General features: G+C 38.2%; 1 protein-coding gene across 3 annotated transcripts in view; it reads right to left on the reverse strand.

The window, feature by feature from the left end:
• Positions 1-24,640, reverse strand: part of Pak1 (p21 (RAC1) activated kinase 1) — a 120,107-nt gene that overhangs the window by 24,150 nt on the left and 71,317 nt on the right. For all 3 annotated transcript variants that reach the window (XM_059270947.1, XM_059270939.1, XM_059270956.1), the window contains exons 3-8: positions 21,357-21,457; positions 20,690-20,837; positions 15,584-15,621; positions 8,895-9,011; positions 5,109-5,283; positions 2,803-2,866 (exon numbers count right to left, since the gene is read on the reverse strand). In XM_059270947.1, the coding sequence (XP_059126930.1) occupies positions 2,803-2,866; positions 5,109-5,283; positions 8,895-9,011; positions 15,584-15,621; positions 20,690-20,837; positions 21,357-21,457 (643 nt within the window). The remainder of the gene's footprint in view (positions 1-2,802; positions 2,867-5,108; positions 5,284-8,894; positions 9,012-15,583; positions 15,622-20,689; positions 20,838-21,356; positions 21,458-24,640) is intronic.

Consider the following 24,640-nt stretch of genomic DNA (forward strand, 5'->3'; position numbering starts at 1 on the left):
TGTTCTGGTTCTCTGATCTTCCAGTTCACCCCAATACCTGGCTCAGGTTTGATTTTATTAATAAGAACTTTTAAGATTCCTGCTACAGCCGGGCGGTGGCGCACGCCTTTAATCCCAGCACTCAGGAGGCAGAGGCAGGCGGATCTCTGTGAGTTCGAGGCCAGCCTGGTCTCCAAAGCGAGTTCCAGGAAAGGTGCAAAGCTACACAGAGAAACTCTGTCTCAAAAAACCAAAAAAAAAAAAAAAAAACCCAAAAAAAAGATTCCTGCTACAGACGTATGCCTCCAGCTAGGAACTATGGTCACCAGCTCCCTAAACACCACCCCTTGACAGCCTAGCTACATGCGTGTAAAGTATAATTATAAGATATTGGCTCTCAAATGAGGACTAGATATGTTCAATGTAGCTATTTCTTCACTACCTAACCATCTTTACCTAGAGATCTTTAGTTACAGAATGTGTGTCTATTTTCCTGACCCTAGCCCTCTTTATTCCTGCCAATTTACACCACTCTTTTTAAAAAATAATGTTTAGATTTTATCTGTATTTTTATTTTGCCTACATGTATGTATGTGCACCATGTGTGTGTCTGGTGCCTGGGGAAGTCAGAAGTAGAAATGAGACTCCCTGTAACTAGAATTATGGATGGTTGTAAGCTACCTTGTGGGTGATAGGAACCAAACCTAGGTCTTCTGCAAGAACAAAAATACACTTAGCAACTGAGCTATCTCTCCAGCTACCATATATATACCATCCTTAAAGGACAAACATGTTCAAGTCTCAGAGACTAAACATTTGAGATTATATCTTTCATGTTTACAAAGTTTTAGAAAGCTACATGAGCAGATCTAAGATCAGACACTTAACGGTCTTTAGGTCCTAAAAAGGAAGCAAGCCTAAATTATAACAGTACCAACCAATGCATCAAACTGGTGTGACATTTTTAAATTATGAAATACAACATTAACAAAGGTGCTTAATAAATATTTCATTCTTGCCTTAACCTTAGCAGGCCTGTGAAATAAAGCAGAGAACATTTCCTAGATGTTATACATTTAATTCTTTAAAGGCATGTTTCAGAGGAGAAATGCCCTTAATCCACAATCCTCCAAATTTACAGATAAAGAAGCTCAAACCCAGAGGAATCCGACTAGCTGAAATTTGCCCGTGTACCTTTTTGCTACATTCTTTTCTTTTCTTTTTCTTTTTTCTTTTTTTTTTTGTCTTTTTGGTTTTTTTGAGACAGGGTTTCTCTGTGTAGCTTTGGAGCCTGTCCTGGATCTCACTCTGTAGACCAGCTGGCCTCGAACTCACAGAGATCTGCCTGCCTCTGCCTCTGCCTCCCAAATGCTGGGATTAAAGGTGTGCGCCACCACCGCCAGGTGCTACATTCTTAATAACTCAATTTAATTACCTAAAAACAAAAATGCCATCTATATTACTGAGGTAAGCAAAATAATTTCTTCTCAATATGTAAGCTATCTTTTTCTACCAGCTTGGACTCACAAAGGCAAGGAAATATCAGCGGAAAAGCCACTTGGATCAGGAAAAATGGCATCTGCTCAGCCAAAAGTTACTTTTACATATTGAAACTCAATGTAAATAACAAACTATAAAATGATACGCAAAATGTCACCCCATCCCCATATTTTACAATTCTTTAACATATTTTCAGAAATTTCTGTTAGCCTAAGAAAATTAAGACAAAAAAATTCAATTAATTAGTAACAATGCTTTTGTTCCACTGAGAGCCAACTATGAGCCAAACTTAATTTTTTCAGTTTCTTTTAAATTTCATGTGGTTTTTTTGGGCATATTCATAGAAACCTCATTATTTTCACTTTTCATATAGAGGTACAATTTACCAAAATTTTCCTGCATTAAGTTATATGTGTATAATTTGATTTTTACATATGTACACAACTTCCGTTCACCACTAAGCTTCTTGCAGCATTTGCTCTTTCAAAGATTTTTTTTTTTTTTTTTATGTGCACTGATGTTTTGCCATTGGTGCTGGGTCTCTTTGAACTGGATTTATAGACAGTTGCTAGCTTCCATGTGGGTGCTGGGAATTGAACCCCGGTCCTCTGGAAGAGCAGTCAGTACTCTTAACCTCCGAGCCATCTCTCCGGCCCCAACATTCCCTCTTTCTTTGTCCCACTTGACCTCCTCCCAGATGAAAGGTGACTTCTACACTATAACTCTTTTGTGTCTTTCTATCTCCAGCTGACTTGAGATCCTTGAAGGCAGAGATTGTACCTGATTCATAGCCATATTCATACTCCTCAACACACAACAAAACTCAGTTAAAGATTTGCTGAGTTCAATACACCGAGAGGACAGCATACGGTTGTAGAGATGAAATAGAGAGTAAAACTCATGAATTTTGTCATCCACCTAGAAAAATAGGTCCCATCCCATTATTAGGAAGTCTATAGAACTGAGTCTTAAATTTCATATTAGTGATTATAGGTCTCAGAACTAGGGCAAACAGGGTTAATATGGAAAATCAGTTATAGTTTGGGAAGCTGGTTTCATGCTAAGAAAATAGGTGACTCGTTTATTCTTGAGGCAGGGGTACTTTAGTATGGCCAAATACTATGGTATTTTAGTATAGCACATCTCTCATATAAAGCATAATTCTGCAAAATCTGGAAGTCATTCTAATATAACAGATAGGTGAGGCAAAGTAAAGAAAGAGAACAAGGTTGATGAGAGGCAAAAAAAACCAAGTAAATTCATATATGCCAGTACATACAATTTTAAGTCATTTCTCCAAGGAAACAGAACGCCCCTACTAACCCTTGTCCAATCTTCTCAAACCGTGTATACTTCTTCTTAGGATCGCCCACACTCACTATGCTCCCTTTGAAAGAAACAGAGACCATGAATCATTTTTGTTCCAGATCAAGATACACAAGAGAGCCCATGATCCTCTTAAATCCCTAAGTTGACAAGTTTTAAAGAACTGTGTCCAGTTCCCCTCAAAGCATCCTAACCAGGCATTAACTTTCCCTCAGTAAATCTCAACCAAAAGTTTTATTTATTCCTCCTCTCCTCTGGTTTTTTTTTTGGGGGGGGGGGGTTGTTTTGTTTTGGTTTTTTTGAGACAGGGTTTCTCTGTGTAGCCCTGGCTATCCTGGAACTCCCTTTGTAGACCTGGCTGGCCTCAAACTCACAGAGATCTGCTTGCCTCAACCTCCTGAGTGTTGAGACTAAAGGCGTGCACCACCACTACCTGGCTACAACCAAAAGTTTTATATCCTTGATTGTGTTTATTCATAGTAATTTACTCCATTTCTGAACTTCTAAGAGCCATTCATTCATTTTAAAATTAACTCATTAAACATTTATTCATTTGTTACATACCAGACTAAATGCTGAGTGCTAGAAATAAAGAGGAAGACGAGGTACACTTAAGACAGTCACTCCTCTCAAGAAGCATCGCTGTAAGGATGCTGTAAGGATAGGGAATAGAGAAAGAGGCAGAGAAACAGACTGCAAAGGCTCCAGAAAGGCCCTATCTAAGCTGACTTTTATAAGTACAACTCAGCTACGTTAAGAAAGCCAAGAGAGTTCTGTAGCAGGAGATAGTTTAAATAAAAAACACAGAAGGATGAGAGAGCCCATGGGTCTCACAGCAGTATTCTAGAAGCAGGGAACTGTGGCCCACAGAGGAAGATACTTCCTCAAAGTCATATAGTAAACTGGAGGCAGAGCTAACATTCAGAGTTTGGTTTTTAGTCTCTCAATCCAATTAGCTTTTCCACCGATATCTCAATCACTAGGATCTGGTACTTCTCACATACAATATTATGTCCTTTAATTTAAAACAAATCAGGGGGGCTGAAGAGATGGCTCTGTGGTTAAGAGCACTGGCTACTCTTCCAGGGGACCCAGGTTCAATTCCCAGAGCCCACATGGCAGCTCACAACTGTCTGTGGCTCCAGGTTCAGGGGATCTGACACCCTCACACCCATGTACATAAAATAAATTTTTTTTAAAAAGCAGGTATTAGTATCACTATTTAAAAGATGTGAGGGGGAAGAAGGCTCAAAGAATAGCAGGAAATTGTCTAAGCCAGTCTGCTTTCTATAATGCATTGTATTACTATGAGGGGACATTCTGGTTTAGGGAACAAGAGAACATAGGATTAAACAGATACCAGGAAGTAGCTTTTACTTCATCATAGGAGGGCCCTCGAAAGGGCAATTCTTAAGACAGTGAACTAAACAAACAAACAAACAAACAAATTTTAAAAAAAGGTCAAACAAAAATTAGGAAAATTATTAGGAAGAAATAGAAGTTGCTAAACTCAAGAGCCAGAAGCCTCAGCTTTAGAAAGCAGCATGAACGTTCGTTCAGGCTTGATCAAACCAGTTGTGTCAACCCCTTTCTCAATGATTCCTCCAAGGGGGGAAAATCAACCTATACCTGACTGCAGGAGGCAATCCGCTCTATTTACAAAATCACAGCTTCATCTAACCTCAGTTGCACCTCTTTGCAGCTCGATGATCTGGGACAGGGTATTTAGAATCTTTGGGTCTTAAAAACCTAAAGTTCAGAAATGAAGATTACCATGGGTATCTTCACAGAGTTACTATAATAAAATTTAAAAATTCAAGAAAGTATCTTTTTTGCTTGTCATTTTTTACATGGTGCAGGCTCATAAAACATGGTTTCTCTTTCCTAATTTTTCTACATCCACGATGGCAAAGCTGTCTTCTCCTAGGTCAATAGCAAGCATCAACGAGAGCACTCTTTTCTACCAAGTATAATCAATACCTCAATCTTTCTCCATGTAGTATTCTAGACTACTCACTAAACAGCAGCTATTTGTCATATCTATAAACCACAAAGTGAGCTGTCCACATTCTCTCTTGTTATGTCCCTATCCTAAGGTAGTGTATGTACACCCAGAACTGGTGAAACATAGAAGGGGTGAAAGTTCAGATGATGAGCAGTACAGCCCATAGTTCTGGTACGACACAGAGCCAACCAGGCACACAGCCTAAACCTAAGATCCAGATCTTTGTAGTAGCATTCCACCTCAATGACTGACAAGTCACAGACCAAAGGAAGGTTCAAAAAAACTATAAAGTGCTTACGTAATTTCTCTAAGATCTCCTCATCAGACATTTTAGGCTTCTTCTTCTGCTTTTCAGTATTCCGGGTCAAAGCATCTGGTGGAGCGGTGTTATTCTCAGTAGGTGAAATGGGAGATGTAGCCACATCCCGAGTTGGAGTAACAGGAAGTGGTTCAATCACAGATCGTGTATATACCTGCATAATCAATGGGAAATTTTGGAAACAAAGCCTTTTGTTAGCATAGTGGAATCTTTTCTAAATGTTCTAGTTAGAACATCCCCAGGAACCTCCCCCTTCCCAGCTCAGTCTTTCTCTTATATGTCAAAATCTGTATTATTCTTCCTCTGAGCCCCAGCCCATTTGCCTTGGGTAAAATGACCTTCCTTGCTCTCACAGTACAAGAAGGGTTAGTGACGGCCTTAGCGCCAAAATCACTCCAAAAGGGCTAGACAACTCTCAGTAAAAATTTGGAGGAGATTCTATCATTAGATGTAAACCTCCCTCACCCATGATACTCTGTTTTTCTAAGATGAAATGAACTCTTTTGTGTAGCCCTTGAATACTTTCCAACATTATTTTCTATGGAGTTAATGAGCTGTTGAGCTCCTACTAAGAACTCTTATGCTTCAAGAGGCAATAGGGTATAGTAACTTAAAACAAACTTGGGAACGTGACAGCCTGGGCTTAAATCTCAGCTCTCATTACTACCCGAATGACTTCAGTCAGGTTATTTCACTTCTCTGTGCTTCAGTTTCCTTGTCTATAAAAGGGTGAGAATACCTACCTTATTCAGCAACAGATCAACATGTGTGAATGAACAGAGCCATGCACAGCAGATATTAAGCATTTAAACTTTAGCTTTTAAAGACAATGTTTTTTCTGTTCACTAGTTTAACAAATATTTGCTGAGAATCTATGGTAAGCCTAGCTCTGTACAAAACACTGCCCTACTCATTCTGAAGAAGGCAATGAGAAAGTAACTGCTACAAAAGCAAAAGAGAGAAATGCTATCCAGAAAGGAGCCACTACATACTACTAAGGTTAAGAAGAAGTACCCCCAGGTTATACTTCCTTTTCCAGGAGATGCTCTCAGTATTTATCAGATTTTTATCATTAAAGAAATCCTAATTATTTTTTGATCCTCTATAGAGTCTATCAAGATAGAGAACATAGAGTATTCCTCCTTGAGTCCTCTAACTGACTACTTACCTAGTAAAAAACAAGCATTCAGAAAGTGTTTCTACAGAATCAAGTAATAAATGGATCAGCTCTTTCAATTAGACTGACTTTCTGACTACTCTAGTAAAATAATTCCTCCATTTTTACTCTTGTACCTGTAGAACAATTATATCCCAGGTATATAAACCTTAAACCTTCTCTGCTTCTCTCTCTATGGTTCCTTGAGAAAGATATCCTATCTGTTCCCTCTATAACATTATCCTTAACTGGCTCCCAGTATAGGTCTATACACACAAAATGTGGTATCTGTGCCACTGTGGAATGTAATCTGGACTTGGTTTAATTATCTGCTTTCAAACCCTGGCTTTTGCTTACTAAGTGACTGTGGATAAATCAATTTACCTCACCATATCCCACCTGGTTCTTCTATAAATTAGCAATATACTTTTCAGAGAAGAATGTTAAGAAAAGCAAATTTATCAATCTATTCTTTCATTCAATATTTACTGCCTTCTTTATGATCCCTGTACCAAAAACTATATTAGGCACTAAAAAGATAGATAACATGATAGACAGACAGACAGACAGACAGATGTCCTCTACTTTAGAGGCATTATAGGTTTAGAGAGAAAACAGTTTTAAATAAATATGCCTGCAAACCACAAACAGGACATATCAATGGGAAAATACTGACAGCTCACTGATTTAGGCTACTTCCTTAAGGTAAATTTGTGACCTATAGACAAGGAAACCCAACAGATTCTATTTATAAGTTCTTAGGCTAAGAGGTAGGTCATCTGATTGAATTTCCTACACAGCATCTTCCATTAGTCATTCAATCAACACAGAGCTTAAGTCCTAGATGGTTCTTTCATTATGGAGTTCTCCTCATAATAAAAAGCTGAAACAAACATTAGTAGAGTGTTTCAGAGTATCATCTGATGGGAGATCACTGCTCAATGATACTAAATCAAATAAAAGGCAAAAGTACAGACTCTGCAAAGTGCAGGAGGAGAGACTGTGGCTATTCTAAAATGCAGGAACCTCAAAGGAAGTTAAATGAGAAATCACTACCAATATCCGGCATCAAAATGCACTCCTAACGTCCAGCATATTAATAGCACTAATGTATTTATAAACTCCCTTGGGTCTTTCAGCATCATCAAAGATGCTAGAGAGGCTGAACCCTGCATATTTAACACAAAAGAAAAAAATCTTTGTCAGATAATTTGCTGCTTTCTATGTAATTCTGGAAGTAAAATGTGTCAATTCTATATATCTTCCTGTCATATCTGTAAAGAATAAGATAAGTAAACCGAGGTTAGATTGTTATAAATATCAATTACCTAGGGAATTTTAGGAATAGCTGAAATAACAAATATACTACTTCTCTTTAATCATGTAGAAAATACCTTCAAAACAGGTGGTTCAGTTGGGCACAGTAGCACATGCCTGTAATCTTAGCACTTGGGTGAGTGAGGTAGGAGGAACACTATGAATCAAGGCCACCCTGTACTACATAGTGAGACCCTGTGTAGCATGAATCTTAAAAGTTCTTATTAATAAAATCAAACCTGAGGCCAGTTATTGGGGTGAACACTGGAAGGTCAGAGATACAGAACAAGCCACAGCTAACCTCACCTTGCCGGATCCTCAACTGGTGTTGTTTCCTCAGACTGGAGGCCTCTGGGTCCTCATCCAGAATGGGTCTCAGCTGAACTGTGCTGCTAGAAGCCTAAAAGCTTAACCAGCCAAATGCTTAACCAGCCAAATGCTTCCAGTTTCTGGTCCTCACGCCTTATATACCTTTCTGCTTTCTACCACCACTCCCTGGGATTAAAGGCTGCTTTCTGGGATTAAAGGCGTGAGTCACCATGCCTGGCTGTTTCCAATGCGGCCTTGAACTCACAGAGATCTAGAGGGATTTCTGTCTCTGGAATGCTAGGATTAAAGGCGTGTGCTAACATTTTCTAGCCTAAGTATCTTGTGGCTTTTCTATTCTCTGACCCCACATAAGTTTATTAAGGTACACAATATTTTGGGGAACACAATACCACCACATTTCCTCTCTTTTTGTATAAAATTAAAAAAGGCTTATAACTAATACAAGAAAAACTATCCAATAAGTATATACAATATATACAGCCAAAAATTACATTAATGATGTCTAGTCCATTAACATTTGACAGATTCAGATAAAAACTCCATTATATATATTAACAATGTCCAGTCCAGTAACATCTGATAAACTCAGACCAAATTTTTTTTTTTTTTTTTTTTTTTTTGGTTTTTCGAGACAGGGTTTCTCTCTGTAGCTTTGCGCCTTTCCTGGAACTCACTTGGTAGTCCAGGATGGCCTCGAACTCACAGAGATCCGTCTGGCTCTGCCTCCCGACAAAATTTTTTCATTACTTATCTTATTTAAAACAAGTAGCTCCTTTTTAAAAGTAGATTCCATAAACCCTGTCTCAAAACATGAGAGGAAAAGAAAGTCGTACAATGACTGTACCAGCTCCAAAGTCTACGGACCCCTATATTGGACTCCTGGCCTTAATACCACCATCTCCCCACTCTCTGTCACCCCTTATTTGAATGAATCATATATCCTTTCAGATTACAAGACTCACAGATTTTGTGTGTTCTGGGCGTGGAGCAATCACCGGAGGTGGAGTAGCATCATCATCATCATCTTCATCTTCTGACACTGGTGGCACTGCTGGGGTCTCAGACACAGTCTTCACATTCTATGCAGAAAAGACAAATTTATCTTGTCCAGTAGATATAGAACTTCAGATCCCAGGTCTGCTGGTTCTCTAGAAGGAACTCAGTTCTGACTCCCCATATGAAAGCCTCATTGGCCTCAAGACTCTCCACTTCCATGCAGTCAGCAGTCCTACAGCTTCCTTTTCTTTTAGCCATCACTATCCACCCCTTTGGGTGCTTCCTTTTCTCACCTAAAGCCTAACTGTGGAACAGCATGCCAGCTGACAGCTTCCCTGCCTGTCCCTATAATCAAATACTTGAAGAGAAGTTCAGTTTCTTCTTAGTCTATGAATTTTACTCTTTATAATGAGCAAAAAATAAATGTGGAGAAGAAAGTTTTCATTTTCTATGCTTTATCTTTGTAATTACCTGCTCTTCCTAATGCAGTAACTAGAAGTCTAAATAGCCACCCCCTCCAACTTTCTTCTTTCAAATTCCTGACCCTGTTATGTCATACAGTGTGAATGTGGGAGGCCCAGCCTCAATAAAGTACATCAGGATCTTTCATTCTAAAAAGGACAATGAGTTCCTTGCCAGGCTGGATGCTCTCTTTATCACTGAGCTTCTGTCCTGTCCCAGAATGAACTCCACTAGTACTACTAACTAGATTTGCTAATGATCTGTAGCAACTTGATTTTCCCATGCAAACTGAAATAGAGCTAGACAAAAATACAAGATTCAAGATAAGTGGATCTAAAACACAAGTTATTGTTTTGTTGTTATTGCTGGTTTTAATATTAGGACCAGAAAGGCAACAGGAATTGTCAGATATACTGACATAAATAATTTCAGACGTTTTCAGAGTCCCTAGAATACTGTGATGGATTCCGTTAAAATCAAAGGCATAAAATTTATGTGTAACTGGCCGGGCGTTGGTGGCGCACGCCTTTAATCCCAGCACTCGGGAGGCAGAGGCAGGTGGATCGCTATGAGTCTGAGGACAGCCTGGTCTACAAAGCGAGTTCCAGGAAAGGCGCAAAGCTACACAGAGAAACCCTGTCTTGAAAAACCATTAAAAAAAAAAAAAATTATGTGTAACTGCTCTTTAATCTTTGTTGATTACATTTTTAAATTTTAAGAATTCTTTTAGCCTTTGATTACTCCAACAATAATATATTTATGGCAGGTCTGATAAAATGTGAATTACAGAGAAATGGGTTTTGCTGTTTTTGTTGTTTGTTTGTTTTTTTTTTTTCCCTAGACAGGGTTTCTCTGTGTAGCTTTGGTGCCCATCCTGGATCTTGCTCTGTAGCCCAGGCTGACCTCGAACTAACAGAGATCCACCTGGCTCTGCCTCCTGAGTGCTGGGATTAAAGGCGTGCGCCACCACTGCCTGGCTCAGAGAAATGGTTTTACTGGCAAGTTTTTCTTTAGGATATTTAGGGGTGTGTGGGGGTGTGTGTGTGTAAAAGCATATGAGGTAGAAATTCTTCTCCTCTTGAGTATTATAAGAAACCTACTATTGGGATGCAGGAATTTAAAAATATTAAAAATATTTTCTTCACAGGAAGGAACTCATCATGCCTGGCACTGTAAACCTGGTCACAAGTCCCATGGTTCAGAAGGTCACAGACCATAGTAGTCTACTACCATTGTTTTGCTAAATGGACATATTGTCAAACTGCCTCCTAAATATTTATATGCATACTCATGGATTAGTATTACTCTTGACCATGACCAGAGACACTTCTCTCTGCAGTGGGTAACAGTTAAGGCAGAGACTCATAACTGGTCAGAGTGCTCAGTCCTAAATGGGACATCTACATCAACCTTCTACACTACCCAAGGCTCAAGGAACATGGCAGAAGAGAAGAGGTAGAAAGAATGTAACAGCCAGAGGATGGGAAGGAATGCTGGGAAATGCTGTCTTCTTAATACGACACGGCACCTGCATTCATGAGCTCACTGCAGCTCTAGTTACCAACACAAGATCTGCACAAGATAAAGCCAACAAGATCCATCAAACACCCCACCAAGCAGCACTAATGGCTCTTAGTGGGTTGAAAAAAAAAAAGGAAAAGATATAAAAATAGGAAGTGGACCTGTTGGGAGGTATCAGGGTGGCACTAGGAAGGAGGAACTGAGGGTGAGTATAGTCATGACATTGTATACAAAATGAAATTGTCAATAAATAAATAAAATATATTTAATAAAGTAACAAGTATTTTCACCAATTGTTGAGCTATGTTCCTCTTCACATCCGTGGTAGCAATCTTCTGACTAGGATTTTGTGTTCTCTCTCAGGTTCCCTAGCCACAGCAGTTTTTCTTAAGTTAAATGTCTGCTTTTTTTAGAAAATACCTAATTTTAACCTAGACACAAAGGTAAGAGGGAAGCTACCCTTGTTTACTTTTTTAAATGACCCAGGACTATCCCCTCAACCCCTCACCCCACACTTTTCCCCTAAAGCTCCTTTTTCTCTTCCTAGGGGTTCTCTCTTACTCCCTAACTAGGTCTGTGGAACCAAGGCTGGCTTGAGCTTTTGCTCTTCTTGCCTCATCTCTGTCCTGGGATTTCAGGCATGTGTCATGCACCTGGCTTCCAATTACTTGAAGCTGTGGCTGCTTCTGATCTCCTCCTAACAGGCTTTGCATCTTTTATGAATTTTTACAGTGGCTAAGTTATGACCTGCTTTTTGTTTTGGAATACTGTTCCTTTTCAAATATATCTTTGGGCTAACAAGAGGTGAGAACATGAATTCAGTTCTTTTTTCTTTTTTTAGTTAAATTCAGTTCATTCCCCCCCCAAGCTTATTTTAGAGAAATATTTCTAAGACATAGCTTAGACTAAAATGCACATCCAACTATACATATCTTTTATTTAAAGCAGTTACTTAATTCTAGCACAAACTCAAATTTCTCTTGCTTTATATACTGGACCTTTGATAAACCCTTAATAAAAAGACTTTTGTTACACTATCCCTCAGACAGGAAAGCACTGCCCATTTCTTATTACCTACGTTTAGCTGGCATTATGTTATAAATCCTTTTTGTATGTTCTGATTTATCACTAACTTGTGAGACTAAGAGCAAAGCCCTTCCTTACCAGCCCTTAACTTCTCAGCACTCAAAGAATCTATCACACAATACATATTCTCTTGTTTAAGATGGGGTCAGGCTATGTAGCCCACACTAGCTTGGAACTTATGACCCTCCTGCTTCAGCCTCCTGAATAAGATTACATATTTGCACCACCACACCTGGCTGGTATGAATTCTATAAATATGAATCAGTCACAAATATATTTTATGATAAATATATCATAACATCTTGATAAGAATGTTTCAAGCTGAAAGATCTACAAGACCATGTTTGTTAAAGGAGCAAACCTTTAGGACCTAGCGTGTACACTTCCCTCAACTATCAGAAAGAACACATCACAAATCAAACATGACCACAAAGCACAGTATTCTTGCAATCCTTTCCTTTGGCCCATATCTCCTCCTTAGTTTGCCATTAAGATTTTTCTCAAGGTCTAGCATGGTTCACATTCATTTTTGTGTTGCCTGTGCTTTGGCACAAAGAAAATGCTGAGGAAATACTTATGAAATGAGTAAATGCATGAGTGTTCAGGAGAATGGAATTTTTTTTACTGACTTATACTACTATACTAACTCAACAGTAGGAAGGAATTAATAATCTTTCTGTGCCACATTTTCTTAAACTATAACATGGAGAGTAATTCTGCTTGATTATTTCATAAATGAAATGAAACAATGTGTACAAAACCAATATAGAAATCAATATGCTACCATGATAAAATCATATCCTCAACTAATGTGCAACTAATAAGGAAATATAGAACAGCGTGTTACAGAGGAAATGCTCTCAATTACAGGGAAATGCCCTTGACAGTCTGAGTGGTTCTAATTGTAGATACTAAACCAAGCAGGTGTGATCCTCTCAGCCATATGGCATGAGCCCCAGGGCTCTTCTCCCACACTAATAACATGGCTGCTGCTTTACTGTAGTCACCTTTATAAGACCTTCTTATGTCTTTCTCTGTTCCCTGACACAGAAGAAAAAAAGAAAAAAAGGCCTGGAGTGGTGAGATTCAAGGGTTCTAGTTTTCCTTTCTTTTATCTTCTATCTTTCTTCCTTCCTTCCTTCCTTCCTTCCTTCCTTCCTTTCTTTCTTTCCTTTCTTTCTTTCTTTTAAGACAGGGTTTCTCTGTGTAGCCTTGGCTGTCCTGAAACTCACTCTGAATCCAGGCTGTCCTAGAACTCACAGTGATCTGCCCACCTCTGCCTCCCAAGTGCTGGGATTAAAGTGCACCACTACCTTGGATTCTAGTTCTTATATAGTTTTGTATGTTTGTTTGTTTTTTGACACAGGGTCTCATGTCACCTAGGCCAGTCTAATTACCATGTAGCCAAGGATAACCCTGAACTTCTGGTCCTCCTGCCTCTACCTCCCAAGTGCTGGGATTATAGGCTTATACCACAACTTGTTTCTAATATGGTTCTTATTAAAGAGTCTTCAGGAAGGTTTGTTTTTCTGCCCAGGAAATGAGGACAACAGTATCTCCTTCCCATGGTAATTGTGAGGATTAATTATGCTAAAGAGGAGGATTTTAACACAGTGTCTGGCACAGAGTAGCCACTCAATAATAGATAACAGCCACTCTTCTTACAAAAGCATAAAGACATTTGACCCACGGGTTACAGCTCCACTTTGTTTGGGCCCTTTCTTCAAGAATTTACTGATCAATAATTCATTTGCAAATACTTTTCCTGTCTTTTAATCACATCTCTTCCATTTGATGCAAAGCAGCATGGACGAGAGGAAAGCAGGGCAGAGTAGGAATCAAATGTGTATCACAACGAACCTTTCTCTGTTTCAGTTTTATCAACTGTAAAGCAAGGATTATAATCTGCTTCATTACACTGCTGTGAAAAATAAAAGAGACAGTGAATAAGAAAGGACCCAACACACTGCCAAGCACCAAGCTGGCAAACTCTTCTGTTTATAATTGCCAACAGTAGAAATGACTCTGACTGCTGGCAGCAAGGTTTGACAGTGGCTCAGCACTGGGTTATATATTATTATTCTCCTCTTTAAAATTCTTTAAGCTTTTCATTTACCTTTTACACAAAGCCAAACTCCTACATGACTTGGCCTATTTTACCATGCCTCCTCACCGCCAACCTCTCTTCCGGCACATTTTTACATTCCAGACATATCAAACTACTAGCAGTTCCCAGAATACACATACCTTGTGAACTTCTTTCTCTGTGTATGTAATTTTCTGTCTGAAATATCTTCATCTCTCTAATCCTCACTCTAAATAACTCATTCAGCATAGACTTTAGCATTGAGATGCTTTCACCGACACATCCGATCTTTCATTCAATAAATGTTTAGCAAATGTCAGAATTTGCTGAGTACCAAAGACAAAGCAATTAAAAAGACAGACATAGCTTCTGACCTCGTGAGGTTTATAGCATATTGAACTGTAACTGCATGTGCCTTCATATCCTCTATAAGACTAGGAGGTGTAAGTCTAGGACAATGTCTGACTGCTCCACACGCGACCTGGCAGAGAATAGAGGCTTCTGTAAATGTTTAATAAATCGATATGGCATGAACACCTTTGTTTTATTTTCTGCAGTTCTGGGGATTGAATCTACAGCCTCTCACATGATAAGCAAGTACTCTACCATTCATCTATATCCCCAGCCATCTTTTAAGTTTTTTCTTTGAAATAGTGTTTCTGTAAGTAGCTCAGACAGGCCTTGAACTCATTCTACAGCCCAAGCTGGACTTAAACTTTCAATTCTTCTGCCTCAGTCTGTCAAGTAGCTGGGATTAAAAGGCTTGGCCACCAACCCTGGCTATAAACAGTTTTCTATAAGAGATAACACCCCGTATAAAGAATAGTATTCTCTTATATGTCTCACAGCTTATTATTTATATGACCAAATATTACTAGTCTTTATATGACAAAGATATCAGCATTTCATTTTTTAATTCATAACTGCCATGAAAAATTCAACTTTTAAAACGAGGGACACAGAGGTACTTTTTAAGGTCATCTAGGTATACTTCCCAGCCAATTCCTCAGTGATTCCTTTCACAATCCTTTAAGTTATAGAACACCACTACAACCTCAGAGAGGAGAATGATGCACTTAAATAAACAGAATCTGTTCCCTCCAGGTAGTAGGCCTTACTGATGAAAGAGAAGAGATCCTTTTCAAAACACATCCAGTTAAGGAAAAAAATATATCATTCTCATTTTACTGTTGAAAAATCTGAACCACAGAAAGGCAAACTGGGTTTCCCAATGTTCAATCCTGCAAATGAAACAGCCTAAAAGCTACATCTTCTGGTTTCAAGGTTAGGATTTCTATAACACTGTAAAGCTGGAAGAGCTATACTGTCAAATAGGGACAACACTGTTCATCATTCCAGTTCCTTTACTGTAGAAAGAGAATCTAAATCATGGCAGTGACTAAGATGAGTGTCTCCAAGGCCAGGCTCTGTCTCTACCACACTATCTTGAACCTCACTTTCATACCCACTTATGGCAGAATGGAGGAAACACAAACTTACCAAAGTGTTAGAAGAATTATAATCTTCAGCTGACTTATCTGTACAAAGAAGAGAGACAAGAGACTTAGTAAACAAGTATAGTTAATCCTTTTCTGAGTGCTAAGGAAACGATCTGGCCAAGCACTTGCCAGGTCCAGAGAATGCTAATAGTGTAACTTGTCCTGTGAGCAGAAGCCATGGCAAGCACATATACCTAACAGGTCTCTTTCAACCTTCACTATGGCTCTGGGTATTATTATTATATTCACTTTAACAGAGTTTATAATTGAGAGAAGTTAAGTAATTTGCCCAGTGTACACACAGGTTAAACAGATGATTTAAACCTGAATTCTGATCTAATTCTAAATATCATGCTCTACTAGTATCCACATCATGAGTTTTCAATGGCCAAGAAACTGTCCTACAGTCTGAGATAAAGGCAAGGAATCCATGCTATGTTCCTGAGTCATTCACATAAAATCATGACCAATCTACAGCTTCAGCTTTCAGAAAGGATCTTTCAGAGGCTAGGAACTAGCTCAGTCAGTAAGGTGTTTGCTGTGCAAATACAAGGATGTAAACAAACAAAACTGAGTGTGAAGATACATGATTATAATCCTAGTACTGGAGAAACAGAGACTGATAGGTCCCTGGCCAATCTACTAGATGAATTCCAGGTCAGTGAGAGACCTTGTCTCAAAAACACAGAGAGAGTGCCTGAAGAATGATACCCAAGGTTGTCCTGTGCACAAGTACATTTGTGTAATATAGGATCAGCATTCATTCAAGACATTTCACAGTCTGATGGACTTTGAGTGGTATATAAAACAACTGTCATCTTATAACCAATAATATCTCAGACTTGATGAAATAGAGACCCATAAGAAATTTTAACAAAAAGAAAAGAAGAAATATAAAGACCAGGGTTGTCTTTGATTTGTTTCTTTAAATCCTAAGAATTTACTTGCCAGTTCATCACCAATGGGATCAGGAAAACATTCTAACAAATCTGACATATTTGTCATCAAGAACCCAGACCAAAGAACATCCAAGATCCCAATTCTATCACATAAAAATAGCCCAGTAAGGCTCTTTGTCTCTACAGCAAATAAAGAATCCATAAAGTAGAAAGTAAAGCAATCTATGACAATATTTTCTTAAAGCAAACCTTGTTCGCTGGAGAGACTGCTCAGCAGTTAAAAGTATTTCTACTCCTGCTGATGACCTAGGTTTAGTTCCCAGTACCCCAAGGTGGTTCACAATCAGCTTTAACTCCAGTTCCAGGGGATCTGGATTTCTAGCCTCTCCAGGCACCACACATGAATATGGTGTACAAACATACAGCAAAACTCACACACATAAAATAAAATTTTATCTATAAACATAACAAAAACAGTAACAAAAAACCTAAATGGCTAAACTCTAAAGAAATCAATCCAAGGCATAATTTAAACAATTTGCTTTGCTGTTCCAGAAAACAAAATGGTATCAGCCGAGCAGAACAAAACTATACCTTACTGTACTTCCTCCAACCTTAAACACTCCTAGCTCTTTTGAGATCTAGGAATATGGTTATAAACTGCCTCTGATACCATGTAAAAACAAGTAACTTGGGTTGGCCTGATGGTTCAGCAGGTAAAGACACTTGTCACTCAAACCTGATGACCTGAGTTCAATTCATAGAACCCACGTGGTAGAAGAGAATGAACTATAAGTTAGCCTCTGATCACACTCGTGCTAAGGCATGCAAACCTGTACGCATGCACATATATGAATGAATAATATTTTAAATAAACATTTCTCCTTTTAAAAAATCTGTACAGGCTCCAAAGCTACACAAAGAAACCCTGTCTTGAAAAAACAAACCAACAAACAGAAAGACTCTGTATAATTTCTATAGATCAAAATTGAATTTTTAAAGCACAGAATGAAAAGAATAGAAAGTATTTCCAAACCCTTTACTTTACAAATGAAGGAACTATAGTTCAAAAACCCAAAGATACTGGTTCAAGGTCATATAAATTTGTGTCAAAGTAGAGCTAAACTTTGGGTGGGATATCAATTTAGTCTACTTTCTCTCTAACATTAACTGGTTATAGAAAATCAAATGTCACAGAAAACTTAACCAAAATAATAAAAGGGACTAGAGAGTTGTGTGGATTATTGAGAGCAGAGTGTTTAGAGGCCTAATTTAAAAACACATTTCCAAAGCACTCAAGAGGTAGAGGCAGGGAAATCTCTCTGAGGTTGAGGACAGCAATGACTATATAATGAGACCCTGTCTCAAAAAAAAGTTAACTAAAATAAAAATAAGAAACATATCACTTGCATCATAATGAGCAAGTTGTAATTTCTTTAAAGCTAATTAACTTGAGTCTATAAAATGGGGTTAATAAGTCTTTGCCCTGACAATCCCTATATGCCACATAAGAATCATAGGAGATAAGTTACAGGAGAGCATACACAAATTGATATGGTATCAGCTTAATTAACAATATGGGAGAAGAGGAAACAGAAAAAAGGAATAGATCATATTAAAAATAAACTGTGTCAAATATAAAATTTTGCCTAGAGTTAACCCTTGTCTTTAACAACCAGAAAATTTAAAATCCTACATTAGTGCACATACACGTGTCTATGTTAATGCACAAAAGTAAAAGTATGTACATTTATCTGTGGAATACAGTAACTATAATTTAAATATGCATGCATAGATGACTGTATATGAAATTACCTGAATGTGTATAGCTATACACATATTCACTTGTAAATATTTAAAGGGACTATAATTTCAACCATATACAAGTCCACAGCGGCAATGATCCATATGCATACATGCAGCTTCCTTATGTTTATATACAAGGACATAAAAAACAGCTTCCAACATGATATCTCTGTAATAAACTCCTGAAACATAAGTTCTAATTTCCTGACTACTCAGCAACCTCTCACTCCAGTTCTTCCTCGGAATGATCTAATCCTTCAATGGAAGAAGAGACAGACAGACCCAGTGGGGACATATGAGAGAAGGAAATGCTGCTGGGAAGACGCATGGCTTCTCCTGAGTACCACTGTGGCAGCATGAGTGAAGCTGCAGTCCATCATCCAACCATCTGTACCCTTTGATATGAGCCAGACACTAGCTGGGGAAATCGTCCTTCAAAGTCAGCTAGTTCATCCTGACTCTTACCTTCTCCAACAATTCTGCTTTTGAAGGAGGCTGCAGAAACAAAGAGCACCAGACTAAGAAGTAAGAGACTAGGCCTGGCACTAATTTAGGCACACTACGAAGATCTTCTCTGTGTTTCATATCTGCAAACAGTGAGGAATTGGTATATATATATATATATGTGTGTGTGTGTGTGTGTGTGTGTGTGTGTGTGTGTGTGTGTGTATATATATATATATATATATGCTTCTAAGTCTAATGTTCTATTTTTCCCCTTGTTTTTGTTGTGTTGTGTTTTTATGGTTTATTTGATTTTTGAGACAAAGTTGCCACATAGACAAGGTTGGCCTTGAACTTGCTAAGTTGCAAAGAATGACATTTAACTCCTAATCCTCCTATATCACATCTACCTGGGATTACAAAAATGCATCACAATGCCCAGCTTTGCTTTCAACGCTCTTAAGATGCTATAAAGAAGACAAGAAGTTTTGAGGACTGGAGAGATGGCTCAGTGGTTAAGGGCACTTGACTGTTCTTCCAGAGGTCCTGAGTTCAATTCCCAGCAACCACATGGTGGCTCACAAGCATCCATAATAGGATCTGACTGCCTCGTCTTGTGTGCATGAAGACAGATCACACAAATACATGAATAAATAAATAAATCTTTAAAAGAGAAGAAGAAGATAAGTTTCCAGAAATACAAGCTTTTTATAAGTTAGCCTAGAAAAAGAAAAATATCTCTGCTATGGAAGGGCATACTCCAAATAAAATTACTAGAGGCAACTAGTAATTCAAAAGACATGGGGCTAGGAGTAAGAAAACCTGGGTTCTAATCCCAATTCCACCACTAAAAACATCTAAAAAACATAATCCCCTACACAGAAAGTACATATAAAGAACATTTATAATTACTACTGACCTGATTTCCACTCAAATGATAAAATTTAGTCCTTTATGCAGGATATGACGGCTCATATCTGTAATCCCAACACTCTGAAGGCTGATGCTAAAGGATTACCATGAGTTCTAAGCCCAAACCAGCCTGAGCTAGCTCAAAAGTTTCTTAAAGGAGAAACTGGGCTTACAACTTAAAAGCTACTCATTAATGTTATTAAGTAATGATATCAGAAATAATGACAATGACAACTAAATGCCTATGCTTTATAACTATAAAGAAGTCTATGTTCCTTTTATATAATTCCCTGCTTTTTTAAAACTAACATATACAGGGTCTAGTGAGATAACTTTGTGGGTAAAGATACTTGCCACCAAGTCTGACGACCTGTGTTCAAATTCAAGAACTCACACAGTGTAAAGAGAGAGCTGACTCCTGAAAGTTGTCTTTTGATCTCCATATGCTCACCATGGCATACATGCCCCCACCCCACACAAAACACATACTATAAAAATAACATATGTAACTTCAGAAAAAAAAACAAAGAAGTTGTGTTGGTTTGATTAGGTATAGCCCCTATAGACTAATGTGTTTGAATGCTTGGCCATAGGGAGCGGCACTATTAGGAGGTGTTGTGGCCTTGTTGTAGGTGTGGTCTTGTTGGAAGGAAGTGTGCTTCCACTGTGGGAGCCAGCTCTGAGGTCTCCTATGCTCAAGCTATGCCCAATGTGACACAGTCTCCTTCTGCTACCTGTGGATCAAGATGTAGAACTCTCAGCTCCTACCCAGCATCATGTCTGCCTGCACGCCACTAAGTCACACCATCATGATAATGGACTAAACCTTTAAAATTGTAAGCAAGCCCAAATTAAATGTTTTTCCTTTATAAGAGTTATTGTGGTCACGGTGTCTCTTCACAGCAATAAAACAACTAAGATAGAAGTCTTCATCTCAGTTGTCATTTCCAAACATATCATACTGTTGGCACTTTCTTTTTTATTGCTAACTAACATGCATATGGGAGCTTCTCTTGCTGTGATCACCATGGACACAATCTTCATACCTGTAAAACTCATGTACTTCTGACTATTGGAGGTCTTCTTAGAGTTATAAAATTCCAACACATCCAGAACAGCCTGTGGGTTTTTCTTCTGCTCTGACTTGGTGATATTTGATGTTTGAAGCAAGCGGGCCCACTGTTCTGGCATCCCCTAAGAAAAAAACATTAAAAGTTTTCAGGAAGACGTGGATACTGGGACCCTGAAAGAATATCATATCAAACCTCGATGTCTGCTAGCAGATAAAAATAAGCCTATTAATTATCCCTTTCCCTAGTCCCTCAAGATTTACACAAGCTCCTTTTATGTATCTTCCTTAAGAGGTCTACTCCATTTCCAGGCTTTACCTCCTTCAGAGCAGGGACCAAGTCTGATTTACTCCTGCATTTAGTGCCCCACCTAGAGCTTGCTGTCATGGGGCCTCTTAAGAGAGATCTGTTTGGGTTGGTTGATGTAGCTCAGTGGTAAAGCCTTTGCACAGCATGTGCAGGGCCTTGTTTTCAATCCCAAATACTGCAAACAAACACACAAACCAAGGAAATTAAAAGAGAAATTTGAGATTAGGAAAGTGTTCTTGAAAAGTCTCTAGCAGAGAAAGAAGCTTTAGGAAGACAAGAAAGGACTGAACCACTAACATACAGCCCAAACTCTCAGACTGACACAAGGACTTACCGTAAACTCCCCTGTGACAGCATCAAAACCAACATGAATGGTATGCTCAAAATCTGAAGGAAGAGAAATCTCTGGCCGCTCCTTCTCCTTCTTTTTATTTGCTACAAAATAAAATTTAAAAAAGAGGGATATTATTCCGTTTCTAGGCTTATTTTAGCTTTTCAGTGCCTGTGAAGTTCTATATAGTATGCATATATATTTAAAGAGCCCAAAAGGCTATAATGTGAGGAGATGGTAAAAGATCTAGAATCCATGTCATTTTTGCCTCTTCCTCACCAAAATATATAGTTCTGGATCTTTGCTTTCTCATCGAAATGATGAGATGGACAAGATGATCTTAAGGGCCCATCTAGCCTCTACATTTCACAATAGTCTATGTAACAAGGAAGATAAGTACTCTCAAAGTACTGTAACTAGACTGTTTGAATAGGTATTTCACATATATTATCTCGCATAATTACAAGCCTGAGAGTCAACTTTCATTTGTAGACTAGGAGATTGTGGCACAGATCTGCCTAGTCTAGTCATTATGCAAGTGAAATAAAAGCCAAGGTCCTTACATTCTTCTACTCTACTACTGCTGAAGAACTGCAAATTGATTTAAGAAAATGTACTCGGATACAATGAGAAATAACATCAAGAACTTACCATGTATATACACTATACATAGTTTTCCTTTATTGTTACAATTTTATAAGCTAAATACTACTACTACCTGCTTATAGATCAGAACACAGAGTAATTTACCAATATAACTAACAAGGGGTGGGATTTGAACCAAGGTCTGTCCTAAAGATTGTTTTCTTCAGTAATTTCATAAGAACTTCTTGTCTCCATGCCAGTTGCTAAGGGTTAGACTATTTATATACTTGGCAATTTCCCTTCCAGAGCAGCTGCTTTGAGAAGGAGAAGGCTAAGGGTTATACCACGGCCCCGAATGAACAGTCACTTATGACATAATTGCATTTGTCTACTCAAAGCTAGAATGTATAGGACATGTGGCAGGGCTTTGGAAGTGCTTTATGTCAAATGGCTTTCTGTTTCTAAATTCCTTCTAAGATAATCCCTTAAAAGGTTTTAGAGAAATACAATTATATTGCTTTATTTAGATTTGAACATGTAATATTTATTTATACATATTATGATTTATAAATTATTTCCACTGTATATTAATAAAGTATATAATATAACATCACAGACATGGCTGTTAAGTCCAGAAGGAATTATGGTAGTAAGGATCCAGAGGAAGGGTAGCTCACAGAACAAGTAGTTTATAGAAAAGAGTGCCAGAGAAATGAAACCATGTAACTCATAAGGAGGGCAGGGTTAATTCTGAAATAGCTCTACCTCTGCCAGCCACTCTTTTCTCTAACTACAGCCTCTGAATACACCTCACAAGCTCCCACCCCCTACTTATTGCTCACTTTTTCTTCTACAGTAAGTAGAGAGGTGGAGTTTGTGACCTTAGGCTGTTGGACCCCCAGGAGCATAGATTTTCTTTATCTGCTGTTTAGTTCCTCAATCCCAAAATCATAGTACATGTCTAGTAAGAGATTATCACAGTTGGTTGGCTTTCTGGTAGGTGTAAAGCAGGAAAAATCCTGAGCACACTGTTGACTCCCCTAGGCCTCTGCTTATTCTGTTTGTTTCTGGAATGTCCTGCCCTGTCTCTACTTAGCTAGTAGCTACATAATACAGCTATAAAATATTGGATTCCTCTCCTCTGGAATTAAAAACAAAATGAGGGTGGTTCCCATCAACACAGTAATGAAGGCATCAGACAGTACAATTTAGTAATAAAAAAGATGAAAAGAATAAGAAAAAAAAAGAAAGAAAGAAACCCAGGAGAATTTAATTTTCTTACTATTATGTGAATCAATTAAAATATATGGTTTTATAAGGTAAAGAACCTTAAAAACATGAGTTATCATTACTACTAGCAACTACTGAAGTAAGATTTCTCAATAAGATGATCAAGATAGAGAATTTAAATATGACTAAAGACAGAAAGAACACCGACCTACCTTGATTTCATGTAAGTAGAGATCTTAGGTTTGAGGAAATAACATAGAAAAAGACCTTGTAACCTCACCCATCCTCCTATCTCTGGTTTAGTCCACCTGGGCTTAGGAAAGCAGCTGATCACAAAATTCCATGTTTTACCACAGACATTAAAGTTTTAGCAAGGGCCATTAGATCTATTTTTAAATTATTTTTAAACAGCACCTCTCATTGGTTCAACTGAACTAATCTGAGCAAAAGGCAGTAAAACATTCTAAACTTAAGAAAGACAAACACTGATGTAGTTAACTTTACTAACCTCTTCCCAAGCTCAGAGAATTTCACTTTGTTCATAAAAACGTAGCCAGAAAGAGATTTCAAACTAAATGCCATAAGACTTCTTGGAATAAACCAAAGGCTCCAAATCCTAACCACAGGAACCAGGCTTTCCCACATGGAATCCTGCAACTCAGCACTACCTATTACAAGCCTTCAATTATAGCTTCTCCTTCCAATCATTTATGCATCCATCAAGTGCAAACTGAGGCCATCCTGGAGGTCAGCATTAGGTAATGCCCACAGACACCACCCACTGCCAGCTCTAATCTAAACCACTACTGTAATGTAAAGAACATTTCATTCTCGTTTCCCTGAGAGACACAACACTGCATCTCTAGAAATTCTGCCTCCAACATATGGGTAGGAGCAGATACACATTTCTTAGAAGCACCATGTATGAGGTCAATACGCAATCAGTGTTGAGACAACTAACAGTAGTATGATGCAATAGACACTTAGGAAGACTTTAGTTCTATACATATTCCTCTCACTTTCCACCAATGAAAGCTTGGTCACTGTTTACTATTCTTTAGGGTTCAGCTTCCTTATTGGAAATAAGTTGTGGGCATTGGATATGGGCATCAACCAAAAGAATGAATTAGATTTCATTAAAATAAGCTAACCTCTTATCTGTATGGTTTTATAGTTTAGAAAATACTTTTACAGTCATAACATAGAGTAGTATACAAGTGCTTACTACTGACATAAGATGAGCATGAATTATGTTACTCCCATTTTGCAGATGACTCTATAATTAAGATATTTAAAATAATAAATGATAGAGTTATGTGGGAGCAGACCTCAATACAGGTTATTGGGAGTTCATTTCTAGAATAGTTCTCTATGCAGCTTGTATCAATTTTCAAATGCTATATGAAGGCAGAGCATGGCAAAGACTGCTAGCACTGTCATAGATCCTGCAGTTGAGTAACAGATTGCTAACT

Source organism: Peromyscus eremicus, chromosome 1 (assembly GCF_949786415.1).
Source record: "Peromyscus eremicus chromosome 1, PerEre_H2_v1, whole genome shotgun sequence".
Classification (NCBI taxonomy): domain Eukaryota; kingdom Metazoa; phylum Chordata; class Mammalia; order Rodentia; family Cricetidae; genus Peromyscus; species Peromyscus eremicus.